At 42.1% G+C, this 18,581-nt stretch overlaps 1 protein-coding gene across 1 annotated transcript in view; it reads right to left on the reverse strand.

Annotated features, from left to right (window-relative positions):
• Positions 1-5,369: 5,369 nt before the first annotated feature.
• LOC124413623 (phorbol ester/diacylglycerol-binding protein unc-13-like) overlaps positions 5,370-18,581 on the reverse strand; it is a 31,680-nt gene continuing 18,468 nt past the window's right edge. The window contains exons 4-8 of the mRNA XM_046894344.1: positions 17,066-17,183; positions 7,168-7,306; positions 6,056-6,145; positions 5,898-5,978; positions 5,370-5,431 (exon numbers count right to left, since the gene is read on the reverse strand). Coding sequence (XP_046750300.1) covers positions 5,370-5,431; positions 5,898-5,978; positions 6,056-6,145; positions 7,168-7,306; positions 17,066-17,183 — 490 coding nt within the window. The remainder of the gene's footprint in view (positions 5,432-5,897; positions 5,979-6,055; positions 6,146-7,167; positions 7,307-17,065; positions 17,184-18,581) is intronic.

Genomic DNA, 18,581 nt, shown 5'->3' on the forward strand with positions numbered 1-18,581 from the left:
TTTATTTTTACCACCGGGTTTTAACTTTGCCCGGCATGCAATTAGAAAAAAAGGTCAAGTCGCGAAGAGATCCTTCTGTTCTCTCCTCCTTTCAAGCCGCCTTTGTAGAAATTTTAAAACGTACACGGTAAGAAAAATACATTTATAGATTTTACTTCTCCTCTGGTGAATATATATGGGTAGCATTTTTTTTTTTTTTTTTTTACTTTAATCTACCGCAATTCTGACAAGATTTACAAATCCAATAATAAGAGTTACAAAGCCAATAGCGAGAGTTACAATATGCTTAGGTAAATCTAGCACAGTTGATGCGAAGTTGACTCAAAAAAAATGCTGTCCATTTATTCGCGACAGAATATTTATAATGTACATTTCATTTTTTTCGTGTAAGTAGAACGTTTAAACGAAATGTCATCCCGTTTTGCCTGATAGCTCTGGAACGATTCGATATTCACCTGGCCGATTCCACCTTGGCCTCTCCTCGGCTTTCTTTTTCGTATCTAATTGACGACTGAACATTACAATTGTATTATTTACATTATTATTCTTATTGCTATCGTTATGGCTTTCATTGCTTCAGTTCGTTGAGCTGCGCCGTTCGCGTGTAAACTTTGCCAATGGTCTCGGGGGAGCAGCTCGACTTTCGGAACACGTAACAAGTGCTTTATACCCTGTCTTTCGGACTTTTTCACCCCGAACTTCGCCGAGCTGGGGTATGAAAAGTGAGGGAAGTACTTCATTTGAATTTATTCATTTTCGTTGGCTTTCGCAATCCAGTCCTTTCGCCCCGAAACAAAGGAATGAGCTACGATCAACAGAAAAAGAATCATCTCGACACGACGCGACGTCAGTGTCGATTGCCACTTTGCTTCTCGGTTCCAATTTCCCTAACAAAAATAATTATTCAAACGCGTCACTAGACCCACAGAAAAGCGGAGGAGTTTCTTTTTCTAAGAAATAACAAGTATTAACACTGAAAACTCATTTGGAATGAAACGAGAAACCTTCGATTCATTGAACTTTTGCATTATTTTACTGCCCACACTCCGTCACGCGCAACGTGTGGTAAGGTGATTAAATCCTGGCGGATATAGATAAAGCAGGAATGAAATCGATACGTGAAGCTGGATCTTAAACTTCAAGGCGCTTGCTTATTTTCTTTCCCTCGCTACTGAGCAATTCAATGCCTTCCAGTAATTGGCTCCAATGTGAATATCGTTCAGACTAATAATAAAATACTAGAATACTTTGTTGTACCTTCGTAGCGTAAGTATAATGTGGTAATTAATGAAGTAGCGAATGAGTGATTTCCGTTAAAGACGACCTCTTTAGCAATTCAAGCTTACTAAGGAAAAGTCTCATTTTTATTTTTATACAATAACTCCGAAACTAAATTTTTTTTTTGTCGATCAAACTTGGATTTAAAAGCTTTTTGATTCGGAATCAAATTTGATATTTTACCTCCGTATCCGACATCAGAAGATCGATGTACGAGGCTAAGAATAAAACTCAGAATTTCCACTCAGGATTTTTACTCTACTTTTTTCCCCTGCTAACCAGGAACAAGTCATTATCGACGAGGCGTTTTACCACCACGGTATAATTCAATTTCCTTTTTTTTCACTTTTCACTTTTACTCTGGTGAAACTTATACATAATAAACTCGATTCAGATCATAAATGGTCTAAAATATATTTTATCGTACCTTGTATACAACATATATTCATGCATATGTTTTAGCATATATACACTGTAATTATACGAAGTTATGCACACGGGCGTTAATAATGATGATGATAATGATAAAAACAACAACAACAATAAGAATCGCAATAATGATAATAATGAATAACAAAAGTGATGGCGACGATAACGAACCTTTTAAAAAGCTTCCTGAGCCTTGGAAAAAATTCCTCAGAAAGCGTAGAATTATTATATATATACGAGTATATTGCTGAAAGCAGACCGCAACGATTTAGATGTGTGAAGGCTTCTGGATATATATGAACCTACACAGATATTACATGGATTTTATACAATTCAATGTATTGTTATGTATAAATATACATCTACAGTGTTATACGCTTTATACCTGCTACATATACATGTAATGTATATATGTATAACAGTAAACAAGTTAAAATCTCGACGGAGTCGTTTTCGAGCTACCATAATCAGCTTGCTGGCGTTATTTTTTGTTTTTTTCTACTACAGTTATTTTTATTATTATTATTTTCTTTACTTCTTTCTCTTCTCTCCTGACGCCTTCGCTGCGCTTCGCGCGTGCGCTTAGTTAAAGCATCGTATTCCTTTCACTTTGGAGCTTAGGATAATAAAACTTTTCAGTAGCAAAAAACTTGAATCCCGTGTTCCTCTTACTGCACGCGCTTAGTAATTCTCAACTCCGTGAGCAGCTCGCCGAGGGAGGCAACCCCTCTGCTATAAATATGCCTTCTCAGTTTCGAACCACTTTGCTTTTGCATGCCAAGAACTCTGTGGAATATTTGCGCAGGGTGAGCTGAGACAAATTATTATTATTTTTTTTTCATTTATTTTCAATTTTGACATGCGGAAAACTACCGGTTAACCTATATTCTCGAATTGTGCTGTGCACAAGAAATAAAAAACAATTCGATAGACGAGCAAATTTTCTTTCCAATATAGAAATAGCTAGAATCTTAGCTGTCAAAACAAGAAATAACGCAGGTTTTTGTAACAAAGCAAAGTGAGCTGCCCAATTTAGCAAATTCGTTAGTTAAACTTTCAAAATTCTATTTATTGCAACAAATTTCTGTCTATCTGTACATTAACACTTAAATTTGTTGCAAAGGCATCAGCGCCTTTTGTAAAAAGTCACGCGATGTGCAAAGGAAATCAAATAAAAATACGAAGGCTGTATTGACCTGAAACTTGGCAGGGTTTCACAAAAAAATATAACTCGCATCTGTTAAATCGAGAAAAAAAGGTTTTTAGAAAAGGACTAATCGCAGGTCGTACATCCTCGATATTTTTTTCCCGTTTCTTAATTATAATATGCTCTACAACCACTTTTCTAACATCGTCAACACTCTTCACTGTGGTGGGCTACGGTAACACGATCATAATTCAGGCAAACGAGCAGTGAAATTTGACTTCGATTATTTAACAATTTATATAATACATATAATATTTGTATATAATACGTACTACAATGATCATGTGACTATATCGTCCTAATTCAGGTGAGTATTCTACGTTTCTACGTGTGATTTATTATTGTGAATATCGTAGGGAAGAAAATTGATTTCAAATCAATTGTAAGTATGAATTTTCACAGTTGTAACATCCCGCTGAGATCGGATATTTCTTGGTGTTGATACGTTTCATTTTGCCACGAGCTTCGATCTTATATGATATCTGTGAAACACGTGCTTCTGTGCGCATGCTTAAGAGAACACATACAGCTTTCATTGGTAATCCAATTTCTGATGGCGATAAAATTTTTCGCTTCAACAACTGCATGTACTCCCTTGAATAGGTTATACCTGATTACGTTCTACTGAGGGTATGATTAATATTAAAAAGTCTTTACTGCAGGTTGGTTTTGCCAATTTCATTATCAGACTGCTAACCGTTACTTTCTTTTCAAAACCTACCACCGTAAAGCACACTATTCTTACAGGTATACACCTACGTCATGAGAATTCGTCCGAAACGTATAAAATTAATATTATAATCGGCCGAAAACACGTTTATTTACGTATGGGTATATGAATAGGTAAACTATAAAGAATGAGAAGGAATGAGTGGAGATAGAATTATACTGATACAGTGTCGCAGCCATAGCTTAAGCCTCAATGCATCGACCGCAGGTACCTTCCAAATAATTCACTCGGGACAGTCCGAGGTAAATAACGACAGTAATTCGCGCCCCATCAATGCTATTGCCGCGCCACTGCTAGCACGTGATTTTGATGCATTGAAAGTGGCAATGATTATTTATCTAAGATCTGCAACTACAATTATTCTGTCATTTATTGCGTGCAAATTCATTTAACTGCCCCAGGGTCGCTCAATGAAACACACAAGTGATGATAATTTTCGCTACCACTATACCTGTATTTCAGACTCTTTTTTGTCAAGTTTGAGAAGCAAGCTTAATTTAAAAGCTTGGTGTTTGTTACTTCACTTTTTTTTTCTTGCTATTAAACTCGAAAGTGAGCCCAATTTGGCTGCACGATAAAGTTTGTACACTTGACATTTGCAAGTTTTATACAAGGGTAACATGAATACAGAGATTTTTTTGTTCTTTATCGAAAAGACAGAGAATAGAACATCAAATAGTATATATAACAATATCAAACAGCGATGTTCATCAGTATCGAGAAGAAGAAAGAGAAAACATCGAACATATTTATTTGTTTCATTCGCAAATTTGTATCATATGTATAAGTGCACAGAAATTGATATGACAGAGAGGTAATTTTGAAAAGATATGTAGAAAAATGTTCATCAAAATGCAGTGCTTCTGTGTGGGAATAGTGCTAATTGGGCTTGTGCTGTTGGATTATGTTGCTTTCGCTCGTATTTCCATATTCGTGAAAATAGTTCAAGATAACACCGAGCAAAAACAATTGCACAAGTTGCTTTCCAGAATCCGAATCTCAATTTCTAACTCAATTCCGCTAGATACCAATGCCATGTTTCTCTTAATTAATACACTGGATGATTCAGGGTTAAAACAAAACATACATTATACAAATTTAACAACAAGAGCACGACTTGAAGGATGAAAATCTGGCGTTCGATTAATCGGCAGACCGCAAGCTTTTGTATGATACCAAATCGAATCGCTGACAGGTAGGCAGGTACCTTTATATTAGGCATACAAGTGGATATAATATGCTTTCATACATACGGAATGTAGGATACATAATAGGAGCAAGTACATATAGCGAGAAAATATCCATTGTACTCACGGTGGAGGAAAATTATCGAACTTACCGCCGTCGTGGAAATCTTTTCCTTCGAGAAAAGGTATCGGGTAGCTTCCATCGTGAACGATGCGTTTATTATTAAAAATCGATGCATTTCGAAAGCGTGATATGTACCTTTGCTTTGGAAAATAGCTATAAGGGTGGTAGATGACGAATGGGGTTCCGCGCGTATGGCGAGCACAAACAGGGAGATTATCATCCAGTGTATTACATAACACGTATAACTTTGGTACATTTATAATATAACATGATAGGCGATATATGTTATAGGGACGTTTGAAAAGCACACGGAAGTTTATATAACAATAGTAAGTAGGTGGTGCAGTGGCATGGCGAGCAAGAAGGGGTGGAAAGGGTAAAAATCGACTAATTACAAGGTGCAGACTAACGTGATCAGCCGTTCATTCGAGGATAATCAGCAAACTCTGCTTTTATTAACCAAACGCGGTTCGAGTCTGCAAAATTTGCTTCCACGTAAGAAATAAAAACAATTGGAGAAAAAACGACGCAACGTGAAAGAGAATGAATGCATCGGAATTAAAAACACGAGGACAACGGAAAATTAAAGCAGTCTTTTTTTGTGGTGAAGAATGACTCCATACTATAGCGAAACAAGATTAAATTTCGAACGCGTTCGTGAAATTCGTGTGAAGCTGTAACGAAGTTATTCCCAGCTGGCTTCCGAGCCGCCACGAGGTATTAAATTTGACAAACTTTTTCCACAGGATGAACGAAATTTTTCGATATCTAAAAATCGAACCAAGTATATTTATTCACAAAATAAAAAGGTAGAAGAAAAGAAAAAAAGATTGCGCGTAGGTACGATTGAAAAATCACGAGACAAAACATAAAAACAAAAAAAAAAAAAAATAGTAATAAAAACAATAAGTTCACGATCGAAATAAGATACTGAATTGATACCGAACTTCGCAAAATTTTTCACGTCAAGCTTCGATCGCGTTTCGAATGAACGGTTCGCCGTCGGTCTACACTGTGGTAAAACTAAAGAAAAAAAAAATAATAATAAAAATACAATATACGGTAATATCGATGGGTTTGAGAATGACGTGTGAAGGTACCTGAGCCGCACGTGGGCCGAGCCGCTCTCAACTTCATAGCCGTTTCGCTTCTTAGCAGAGATTTCCATCCGGTCGGAGGGTCACACTTTCCTGATTGGTTAACGATTAATCAAAATTCTACGATACGTTCGCGAACGATAATAATATGGATTGAATTCGGGGCAAGGGGGTTGTTGTTCCTTTCTCCTTTCTCCTTTCTTTTTCCTTTCTCCTTTCTCCTTTTCCTCTCGAATCTTATACCACGATATTACGTCCGTCCGTCGCTGTGCTACAGAAATTCAGCGAGAAAAAATGCGAGAGAAAGAGAAAGCGGGAGAGAGAGAGATATTCAGCTGCGGGGAAATATAATAGCAAGTGCAACCTTCCCGGAACTCATAGCGAGGCGTTATCATCGCCCACGCTCGACTTACCCCAGTGTTAATTGGATGAAATAACCGAGTCACGTAATTAACCGTTCGTGATATTGTTGGCCGCAGAAGTTTGCTTATATATTCTCCGTTCTTCGATTAAACTTTCGCTTACTTTCACCGATTACATAGCAGAGTACACAGAATTCGAGAAAATTGAAAAGGCCATTCTTGTTCACAAGCCTCTTGCTTGCTTAGCCCTTGACCGAGACTAAATCACTATTCCTATCCTTTTATTGTTGCTCAAGAAGTGGCCGGTGAAATGCCTTTCATTCCCAGTTTCCAGCTGCCCTCTGCGCAAACCGCCCTGAAGGACTTTGACCGACCGAGAACGAGAGACGACCTCTTTCAACCCTTCTAGATCTCTCTGTCAGGAGGCGACAATGAACCGCCGGAATCTCTCTCTTTCTCTCTTTAGGCACGTAGCCGGAAAAACACCGAAGAGAAGATATGTCAGGAAGGAGGAAAAAGTAAAGGAAAAAGAAAATTTTCCTTCGTTATAAATCTACGCGGGATTTTTATACATAGCTGCAGGACACGGGTATGTAATACGGTTTGTCTTAATTATTTATAATATATATATATATAATATATACGTACGTATATAAACATTTACTGTTGCAGTGTTAATATCAATAATCGTATATAAAGTGTACATAATACAAGTAGAGGGTTAAAATATTCGCGATTTACTCGAAAACTTACCAAAAGGCAGCTCGAACCGACAATCGATCAGCAGCATGTGTCCCGTCGGTGTTTTCGTACCAACTACTTCTCCACCTCTCATCTCCAGCTCGGAATCCAGGCTGATCCATTGACCGGAACCGTCCTGACGATTGTCGACCAAATGGGCAAAAGTAAAAATATATACAGATATTATTGTAGCTCGCTATTTGCGGATCAATTGCGAAGTCGTCTGCAATCGAAGTGTGCAAAGTGTCGGTGTGTGTGTGGATCTGGCGAGTGCATGTAACGCACTATGCATGCAGTATAAAGTACCGCTAGTGATATGAGTCAATATCTCCATCAGCCACGCGTCCCGGCTCAGAGGAATTTCAGATCGTATTTCTGGGCGTGCAAACAGACTTGAAACGGATTACCGGGCATCTGATTCGGGGGATATACGTATATGTATACAGACCGTCTAAGGAGCTGTGTTTTATTCGAGAGTCAGATCGTTATACCGCTGGGAACTCTTCGAGACGGTGTTCTTGTCACACCAGTTGACTCTCGTCTTTTCGAGCACCATTGGCTTAAAGTCAAACATTGACGCTGATCGTGATCAGACTTGGAGGAAATCGAGGAGAGAGAGAGAGTATTTCTTGCAGTATTACATATCGTCCGATTCTTTGACGTTTAATGTTATGATCTTTGAACGTTTAGAACAGAGATACTTTGAGCGGATGAGAGGGTTCCGAGAAGTGAAAAGGTATCAAAATGTAACAGGTCACAGGGTTTCACGAAACCTGAAATTTTTAACGAACGTACATCGGATTGAGATTTGCGGAAAGATTTGTTTGTTTATTTTTTCATTTCGTATCTTGACCAAGAAGTGAGATTGAATACTGAGTATTACATACATATTTGAGCTATATTGGTAGAAAAAGAATATTTTTATGATCTGGAAACGCAAAGAAACGGTAAAAACAGATGAAAAATTGCCCAGTGATTGAAGCCGAAGGTGAAAAAAATTATTGGATACCAAGAAGCGCAAATTTTTTATCAATTATCCGCTGCCTCGAGTCTCTGCGGGGATATTTTTATGAAATGTACAAACTAATCGCACTCACTGGCTAATATTGCTTTGTCGAATGAGAAATTGAACGTGGATTCGACTAAGGTACGTCATCCGATTCGCCGACACCGATCTAAAAAGCTGCCAACCTTGTCATGCGAAAGTTGCGGTTCATTGCAGTAGGTGTGGAAAAAGTGTGACAAGAAAAGAACAGAGCGCTGATGCATGGAAGTGTTTTCAGAGCCACGGTTTATAATTGAGAAACTTCGGAATCGGTAACAAGTAAAGTTTTCAACCCGGGGAATCTGAGGAGCGCTATTATAGGGCGAAAAAATTTTCCGCCATAGTTTTATCAGTCTGGAAAGAATCAGACGGCAGCTTCGTCACGTGTCGGCGAATGCGAATCCGCGGTTTTATCGGAAGGTCAGCAGACGCCGAGCTCCTAATTTGCGGACAGGATTAGCTCCTCGACTGGAACCGTAGCTCTTCGAGGTCCATGCATGACCCCAGCCTCCTAGGGATTAACCGAATGAATTCAACGGCGTGGTGTCACTTTCCCATCACCATAATCATCTGACGGTGAAATCCCCCGAGCCTAAACAAAAAGCGAGTTTCTAACGAGGCCTATCGCTGCAGCAAGCGGGTGTCGTCGTCCAGGGTCGTCGTTAACGACGCTCTTGATATACCAACCTTATATCAGTGTGGAAGCCCTATTCGAACCACGTCTGTCCTTCGCTTTGAGGTAGCCTTTTTCCTTCTTTATTTATTTCCGAGAAACTCCGTCAGCGTATTTCTTATAGCTTCGGTGGCTAGAAAACCTCGAGGTGTGCTTAAACGCACCTTGATGATCGTGAAAAAGACCCCTGTAGGTACATTTCGATAGGCGTACTATCGAAGGCCTTTTTTAAGCGATGAGGAACAATAATGAGTGAAGTAAGAACGAAAACGTCTGACTAATTTTTTTTACGTCTCTCTCTCTGCTCCTCGTTTTCTCTTGCGGTGAGATCGCAGCCTCATGTAGTAATTTTTCCGTCGCGTAATCGAATTAAAATTTCAATTTTCCACCGGGCGTACAGCGGGTGAAAAATGAGAAGAAAAAAAAGAAATTGGACTATCCTAATTCGCGATCATTTCACGGTCCAACGGATGCTTTTCAAACCGCCAATTATTCGGGTCAACCTTTCAGAAGAAGTTGAGGGCTGGGCTCGTAGAGTTGCTGCTAAAATTAGTTGAATCGCGTATAATTAACGCCACGGCTCTTTGCACGTCTGCGAGCAAATGGCCTCGAAACTGCTGCGGACGTCGCGTTGGATGAAACATGCACGCCACGAGACGGTTACGAACGAGATCATCTCGACTTCGAACCTGCAAAATAGTTGAATACTTCGTTACGTCGGAGGCAAAGCGAGGGGACTAATCTGTTGATCGTTTATTCAGAATTGCGTTGTTTAACCGGTGAAATCCAAGCGTCGGTCGGAGCCGTGCAAATGGGTGTAAAGAAAAAAAACGTCAGGCTACTCCACGATTACTTTGTCCTGATCGAACCTGCAGGTCTCCCAAGTTGTCCCTGAGATAGATAACGGAACAATAGCGGAACTTCCCAGCTCTTATTTGTACACTCTTCATAAATCTTTAATTAACGATCTTTGACTCCACGAGTGAGATCGAGTCCAACGAGGTGGGAGGTGGATGGAAATGACGGATTTCCATAACCCCGAGGGAAATGCAGCTTGTTTATGCGGTCACTGCTGAAGCGTGGAAAATTCCCTTGAGAATTTAGTCCGGGATCCGCACGTCAATACCCCGCAATGTGTACTCTTACTAACCCGATTCAACCGGCAGTCGGAAAAGTACTGCAGCTGAGAAGAGAAGGAATTTGAAAAAAACAAGAAATATTCTTTGCAGCATCGAATCGGAGCTCGTCTCATAGCTACAACGCGGCAAATGGACGTGTTTTCAACCGGATCGTGGGTGAATTATTATTCCGTTCAAAAGGAGGGTCAGGATTCACGCACAGTGACGCAGTCCCGTCCCGTTTCAGACAGGACACGTGATAAATGATTGAATACAGATAGCAGAGCGCGTGGTTGAATCTTTGACCAATACGAGATAAATTCATTCGCTTTACCACTCGATCGGCATTAGTATCCACAATCGCAGAGCAATGATGACCGTAACGAGTCACTTGTCCTCCTGCTCTCGGAGGGATGGACCCCCTTTTCGACGTTCGCTCCCCCATCGATTTGCCCCCGCGATTATCTCTTGATTGCTGTGTCTCATTGTATAATATACGTTGTGCAAGAATTCAGCTGAACATCCACGCGTAATAAATTATTGAATGAAAGATATTTGTTTCAAAGCATTTCTCAAAGAGCGCTGCTTCTGGGAACCCTTGATTCTTCCTACGCTGTTATAAAATCCTTTCCAATGATGAACCAGACCCTGAAATTCGTAGCTACAACTTACAATCATATCAAACGGTGAAAAATTAATGACCGAATCTATACTCCAGATGCCAGCGAAGTGGTCGATTCTCTGTCGGAATTATACTCTAAAGCTAGGAGGGACATTGGTGACTTTGCAGGGTAGGAACATCAGAAGTTGTCATGGAACAAAGTTACCCGCACCGTAATTATACCGATCGCGAAATCGAAGGTCATCTATTACACAAATAGCGTTAGGCAGTCGGCTAAATCCGCCCTTAATTAATTTTGACCGCGTGCATAACCGAACAAAGAGTTAAAGTAAGCATATATTTACGTCGTGTAAGATAAAGCGTCATAAATAATGCCATATGCCTTGAAGAAAACTTGATGTGTTATAAAGTGCTGCCGGCGTAATTGCTCAGTTACTACTGTGCAACAATGCTTTCCAAGTATAAAAAATTCATATCTAGCACATATAGATCAGCGCGAGCTATTTTCATCTAGGTTAACGGTCGTTCTCGGAAGGTTTCCGGGGGACGTTCAACCCCGCGGAAAGTAAAGAAGGATAGATAATGTTACAGAATCGCGAATGAAGGGGCGGGCTATCTCCACCTTCAGCGATAGTACGTGTTCTGTACAGCGCAAACTTTCCTGTCCTGAACGCGAGACGTTTTCCCACCACTTCCTTGATAATTATCCCCCCCCCCCCCCCCCCTCGCCGCCACCCTTCTTGCTAATATATCCCCCTCGTTCCTCATATCCTGTCCTAGGTTTTCACGTCGGCAGGTATCTGGGAGAACTTGACTTGGTAAAAGTCCTCTCACAATCTCTCCGAGGTGAACAACCCTCAGCCTAATTTAATGATTGCATTTGCGATGTACTATATTGGGTAAGATCAACGACGGAGTTTTCGCAAGTAGGATGAAACATCCGCAACCGTTGAATTATTGCAGTGTATATGAGAGAGACTAACTGACGTTGACATCGATTCCGTTCTCCGAGGCCGTTCGTGTTCCCAACAATAAAAGTCTTCTCAGCGTTTGCCAAAATCTTTTCAAACTACTCCCCCCCCCCGTAGCTGCTAACGTCGTAGATTTCTCATGGAAGCAACGGATAAGCTGTCCTGTCCGTCCGTCCGTCCGTCCTTTTTGGCAAGGGTCAACGATGCCAAGTATTTTTTGTTCCTTTTACTTTTTCTCCACGGCACGTGAAACGATTACAACCAACTTGAAAAAATATCCTCCAAGAATGTTGAACTTCTATTTAACTAATTTCATAGCATCCGCGCGCGAGGTCAGCAGAAAGTTAAACGATCTAACCTAGTGAACAACATTCGCGATTCACTCGTCAGCTCGGCTGCGTTTTAGACCAATGGTTTCATCAATCAAGTGAGATTTAATTCTCGTAAGCTCCTCCTCCACGATCAACTTCACCGGAATATATTTTGTCGCCTGAGAGGCGTTATAATATATCTATACACTACCGTCTTTGCCTCGGCATTGGTAATTATAGTACCGTATAACTTTGCTCGTTTGAAGTTTTGGGTCCGAGGTTGGAAGGGGGGTGAGTAGGTCGTGTGTATACATATACATACATATATATACAATATATATACACCAGATATATATATATATCTGGGCTGAAAGTGTCGCGAGGAGCGGACAAGGAAAACTACTTGCAGTTTGCGGGGGGGGGGGGGGGGGGGGAGGGGAGGGACTTCCTTGCGGACCGTTTGCCTGCTCCTTTTTTCAGTCGAATAACTATTCTTCTCGAAACTCGGGACAAATCCTCAACGTCTGTGCTATAAACTCAGAATACGACACGCCCACGCCTTTCGGCCCGCGAGTAGAATCTCACCAGATCATTTATTACCCTGACACCGATCGGCACTTCGTATCGATAGCCGCCCGATGATGGATATTATATGTACGTGCTGCCGAATCTTTGAATCGACAAACTTATTCAAATTCCTGTACACATGTGACGCGATTGGTCAAAGTATAACTTGAACACGTGAATGAAATGAAATCTTCAATACGAATTTCAGCCTGTCACATGCATCTGGGATCTTATGCACAATTGACGCGTGAAAACGGGCATCTTTTTGCCGTGACCCAGGTGAAAAAAGAAAAACTCATAACTGGTTTTGGAAACTTGTAGATAAATTGGGAAAAAGGATAAGAATTAAACGGGGGTGAAATGCGTCGACGTACTTCGCTCCGCATGGTACCGAAAAGGCTTGACAAAACTCGAGTGGATTTCTGATGCGAGTCAAACCTCATATGTAGATCTCGCGTGTCGCTTTATGAATATTTTAAGCCAGGTCTGACCCAGATTGTCCTCGACGAGAGCGTAAGGCAGGCTAGCCTCTCCACAATCCCTTGTTTTCTGCGTACAACGAGGAAAATCACGGATATAGCCCGTTTTATAATTTCAAATCGATGCTAATGCACCGCGTTGATCGAGGCGACCGATTCCCATCACGAAGTAGCCAACAGAAAAGTTAGTGAAAGACGAATAAAAAGACAAACTCTTCGAAAACGCCCGACTTCATCAACGATAACGACAAAGGAGATTATTGAAAATAATTGCTAACGTAACGTTATTCCTTGCATCTGTGAAAAAGGAGGTCTCCCTTTGTTTCAATCAAACGAGTACCTCCTTCCTTTTTCCTTCTCTCTCTCTCTCTCTCTTTCCGTTCCTCTTTACCTCTTTGAAAATTGGCTTCTTGAGGAAAAAAAAAAAAAAAAAAATCAAAGCTGACAGCGATGCCTCGAGACAGACTGGCTTTGAAATATGCTCGGGACTCTTTAAAACGCTCTTAACATATCCTCTGGTATTGATTTCGGACGAGTTGACTCAAGACCAGTCTTCAAATTCCGTCCAAGTTCACCACTTTTCCAATTTCTTTTACAATCCAAATAATAGAATCATTCATTTTATCACGAAGGCTCAACCATGATGCATAATTACCGTCAATGTATCAAATTCATACACACTATTCATAGCAAAATGTACACGACTACACGCATGTAGATAAATCACCGCGATAGAATGAATAGTAATTACTGCTGTCGCTGTTCAACCCGAGGAGGCTAAAAATGAACCGAGAAAAATACTCCACGTGATTGTCTTCAACAATATAACCTGAACACAGCGTTCTGATTAAACAAAGAGATGGAAAAAAACCCGCTCAATACGAAATGAAAATACTATGCAGACATGCGCTGAAAATCACAGGAACAGGGATGCACGTACTGTCTGTTTTTGATAAAATATCGCCAGTTCAACTGCCCACAAAGCGTCTCAGAATCATCTTCTTCGATTAATTCATTGACGACTAATTACTCGCAAATCGCGACTCGGAGCAAATAGCGTTACACTGTACATAAATCAGGATCCGACGTACGTACGTAACGTAATGCGTGGGATCACGTGTTTGTGTGTGTGTGCGCGCGTTGCATGTACATGTGGGTGGCTTGCGTGAGAAGGCTAAATTACTTTCGGTGTGTACACAATCTAATAGTACAGCCATACGCCGCGTCGTCTGCCCCCCTCCTCCGGCCCCGATTCGTCGTTCGCGAGCGGCAGCAGCAGCCCCTTCATCGCCCGCCTCATCCCTCATCGTCGAACTGTTTCATTGAGCGTTGCCGCTTGGCTAAGTGCCAAGTGACGTCACGACAGGGCCGACCGGGGGGCGATTTCAACCCGGGCCAAAGTCGAGACGAGACGCTCCCGAAAGCGAATCCTACAGCTGCTGGTTGTTCCTCGAACTCGGTCTAATCTAATTTGCAAGTACCACGAGCCCCCAGAGACGCGCTGCGACCGCAGACGTCATTCGACGTCACACCGATTCACCAGCCATCCTCGTGGGTGGATCAGTGCCACTTTTCTACATCCACCCCCGCTGAGTCGAAACAATTTTCAAAGCGAGTTAATTGCAAGTAAGCTCCGGCGTTTCTGCACCCCGATTTGCTCCAAGGGTGTATCTTACTACACCTAACGCCTTACGCCTTACTCTCTACGTACCGAGATAAGGGATGAAATGACGAGGGAGGGAGACGAATGTCGGGCACCCTCATGCTCTGGGTGCGCTGGGTGCGATGCATTATACACGTTCCTATCCCACTTGTGGATCTCCTCGTCAGCGGATAAGGGATGTAATGTAATTCAAAGGTCGGATGGGGCCACCCCTTTTCCCACACCCCCACCTTGCGCCTTTGCAGGCGAGTGGCGACGACGAGGTTACGAATATCGCTTGTTTCGACGTTCTCCAGGTCCGTCCCCCTGATGGAACCTCGACATCATTTTACTCTGGAGATGGATTTTGAGCAGCCAACTGTTTCGAAAAAGGTTTTGACCGAGCTTTTATTGCAGCTGAATATTACAACGTTGATCCGATGAAAAGTTTTGCCAAACTGACGTGCGCACAGTGCGACTTGACTCACTCTTGTAGATTCTTATAGGATTAGATTTTGTACTAACTTCCGTCCGATTACTTTAAATAGAGAGCAACGACACGAAACAAAAGATTCAGAATCAGTGAACAAAGTGGCAAAACCATGTTTGCTAAACACTGTCAGTCTGCATTCAATCCATTAAGGGTCTTCTTTATCGCTCTCCAAGAATGATATAAAGGATGAAAGTCTGTTTACAGTTAACGACTTGTGAAACTGTGACAAATATTGGTCGCTAAATTATAATTGATGGTTTTTTTTTTCACCGAGCAAAAGTCCCACGTTCCATTTCCATAACGCGTAAGACATCTTTTGGCAAGCCAACGGCGAACACACTGCCAGTCGCGAGGGATTTCGATGCATTTTACGTAAAAGGGGTTACGAATTCGCGTGCACTGCGCCAACAATTATTGCCGTAACGCGTTTGTTGAAGAAGAAGTAAAGAAAAAAAATTGTAGAGAAAAGTAGAGAAAAGAAATTGGCCCGAATCCCTTTTCTGTCGCTTATGTACCGGAGAGTTCGCTGCTATTGACAGCTGAAATTAGCGAAACTCGTTCCTCGAGAAAATTCAGATGTATGTAGGTGTAAAGCTCGTTTCCGGAAGCTATTATTGCCCTCCGATCGTGCGAGAACGCGAACCTGCACGGGAATATTGAAAAGCTGTTCGAGGCATCGAGCGAACAGAAGGAATTTTCATTTTCAGAACATTTCCTTCTATAGATGAAAAAAAAATTTTGTACGATTTAGATTTGAAAAGTTTGAGGCCTTTATGTACTCCTCGATCTCTTTCTTTCCCTCGCATGCTGGTTCTACCTCTCTCTCTCTTTCCTCTCCTCGCAGTAACTCGGGCGAAAAGTATACCTTGACAGATCGTTAACGGTTTCACAGTCCCGTGCTTCTCCTCGCGGTTTGAATTAACGTATTTCTACTGTATCAACCAGATCCAGTCTGGCTTTGCTGCAGGGTTAAGGTCACCTCTTGCCGCTGCCTGACGCTAATGAGAGTAAAATTATATTCGAAATTTACCGCGGCGTTGTGTGCTGAGAATATGCTTTGTCCAGCGAGGTGGAAAAAACCACGATTCTCAGGCACAGCGACGAGCCTTATTGGCGGGCTCATTAGGCCTTTGATTGGAAAGTCGAGCTGTGTCGCGGACGCGAACCCATCGAGGTCTTATTCTACGGAACAGAAAGAGAAAGAAGGAGAATAAGAAGAAGAAAAAAAATGAAATCCACAAGGAAAGGGTAATGGAATCCCAGAGAGGCTTGGCACTTGATCATCATTAGGGAAATTAATAACCCCCGATTAGGGTTTCTGGGTTGGCCTCGCAATCGCGAGGGTACGTATAGAAAGTTGGCAGCTCGGCAAGTATCAGTGTAACGTGAGCTAGACTTGCGCCGGCTGCTCTCTGTCTCGGTCTTTCCTCGCCTCCAAATTCAACTCCGCGATATTCCAGCTTTGCTCGACACACTCCCACGGTCTGGCATATTATTTTTGGTTGTGCACCGCAGTGGCAAGATTCCTGCGAGAGGTGGAACTTTTTTTCAAATTTTCTAAACAGACGTTTGCCGGCGGGCGTGAGTAATGGAAAAAGCCGACGCAGAGGCTGCGAGACGAGAGGATAGATCGACGCAGAGAGACAGGCCATTAAACGTTCTCCGACTCTCCTCCGAGTTGCACCGAAGCAAACAAACCAAGAACCCCATTATCCCCGCCCGGTAACAAAATCTACACCCTCACGCCCCAAAGCAAAGATCACTGCCCGGGCTAATTGGGGGAAAAATGAACGGAGGAGGTGTTCCCTTCCCTCTTTCCCTCCCCTTGAAAATTCACGGTACCGTGACGTGGAGATCCGACTCATCGGTGCGTGTATTCCTGTTCTTGTCAAGTGTGTACGATCGCCGGAGTGCACCAGCCGAGGGATGTTCAGGTGCCGAGGATGCAGTCGCGGGTCTCGCGTCTGAGGTACGTGGGTTGTTCATTACCTCGTTGGAGTAGGACACTTCCGGCAAGGGAATGTAGTGGTAGCCGAGTGCGCGGTCCCAGATCATCCCTTTGCTCCAGACCTCGACCAGAAGTCCAGTGTTCGGGTCGTTCGTCTCGCTGTGCAAGAATACAACGAAGATTAAAACTGTCCTCCTGCTGGACGCGAACAAGTCCCGGCTGTCCCCTGGCGATAAACGTCACATGCCATAGCTGGGAGACCGGGTGTAGCTGACACAGGGGTTGAGCGTTACGGCAGGAGCTTGCAAGCTCTGCACCGCTGGCACTCGATATTAAAATTACATTTTTAAGATCTAACTGGGCTCCTGTTCCTCTGCGTCATTGCGCGTCGTCGTACGCTCGGAATGTGTGTATAAATGTAGAGTAATTTTACCGCAGGATTGTGAATTCGGACGAATGAAAAATACGGTGACCGCACAGAACGAAATTACTTCTTCTGTATATGTATACAAGAAGGAAATTAGGATGGCAAGGAAACCTTTTACAGAGTCAGACGAAATACAAGAGAGTTCAAAGTATTGATCAGAAACAATTTACGACCCTTCGTGAGTATCATTGTTTGTTCTGGCTGTGAAGAAGCGAATTGAGAATCTTTTTTTTCTGTTTTCATTATTATATCATTCTGCATTTGTAGGCGGGGTGTATTCATTAATCGTTTTAATTAAACAAATTGCTACAGTTACCAGGCATGTTAATGTAGGTCACAGTATTTTACAGGCAGCTGTTCAGTGTCCTGGAACACGCGTTATAAACAAACGAGAAAAAAAAAAATACCTACTTGACCCGCAAACGTAAAATGAGAAAATATATCTAAAGCCACGTGGCGAAGTCCGGGAAAAAAAGTGAAAAATGAAAATAAGAAGGTTCAGAGCCGTTCCCTCCTTATACCCTCAACAGTGAAAAGCCGCAATCTTGATTTTCCGCGGAGAGTTACAAGACCACGAATGAAAATGCTTTGAGAAAAAAAGTAAAAAGGAAAATGAAAAATTTTTAAAAACCTGTACTCCTTCGCTTCGAGGGTGGGGTAGACTCGTACTTTTCCAGCCTTTCGATCGGGCATGAGAAAAAAGCTTGCTCGGGATTTACCGACGATGAAAGAGTACAAGATTAAAGTCGGGTAGGTATAATACACCGTGAATTAACCGATAAGTTGATATCTAAAACCGCGTTTGACACGGACACGAGAAATCTTGAAATCGAAACGGAATTGATGGCCAGATATCGCGAATCTCAACAGGATTCGACAACGGCAAAGACAGCGGAATTTACAAACAATTCAGGGGTCGAGTTGAATTATTTGAACGATCCGTATTACGGGGAAGAATCCGTATTGCGGATAAAAGTGGTGATAAAAGCGAGAGAATGAATAGAGAGAACTACTTCACGTGCCCTCGACGGTCGAGTAATTGCGTTTTGCTTAAGACAATTCGCTCGCGGCCCTTCCGCGCCCGCCTCATTGGCCGAAAGGAAAGAAAGGGCAAACGGGTTTCACGCACG

Source organism: Diprion similis, chromosome 12 (genome assembly GCF_021155765.1).
Source record: "Diprion similis isolate iyDipSimi1 chromosome 12, iyDipSimi1.1, whole genome shotgun sequence".
NCBI lineage: Eukaryota > Metazoa > Arthropoda > Insecta > Hymenoptera > Diprionidae > Diprion > Diprion similis.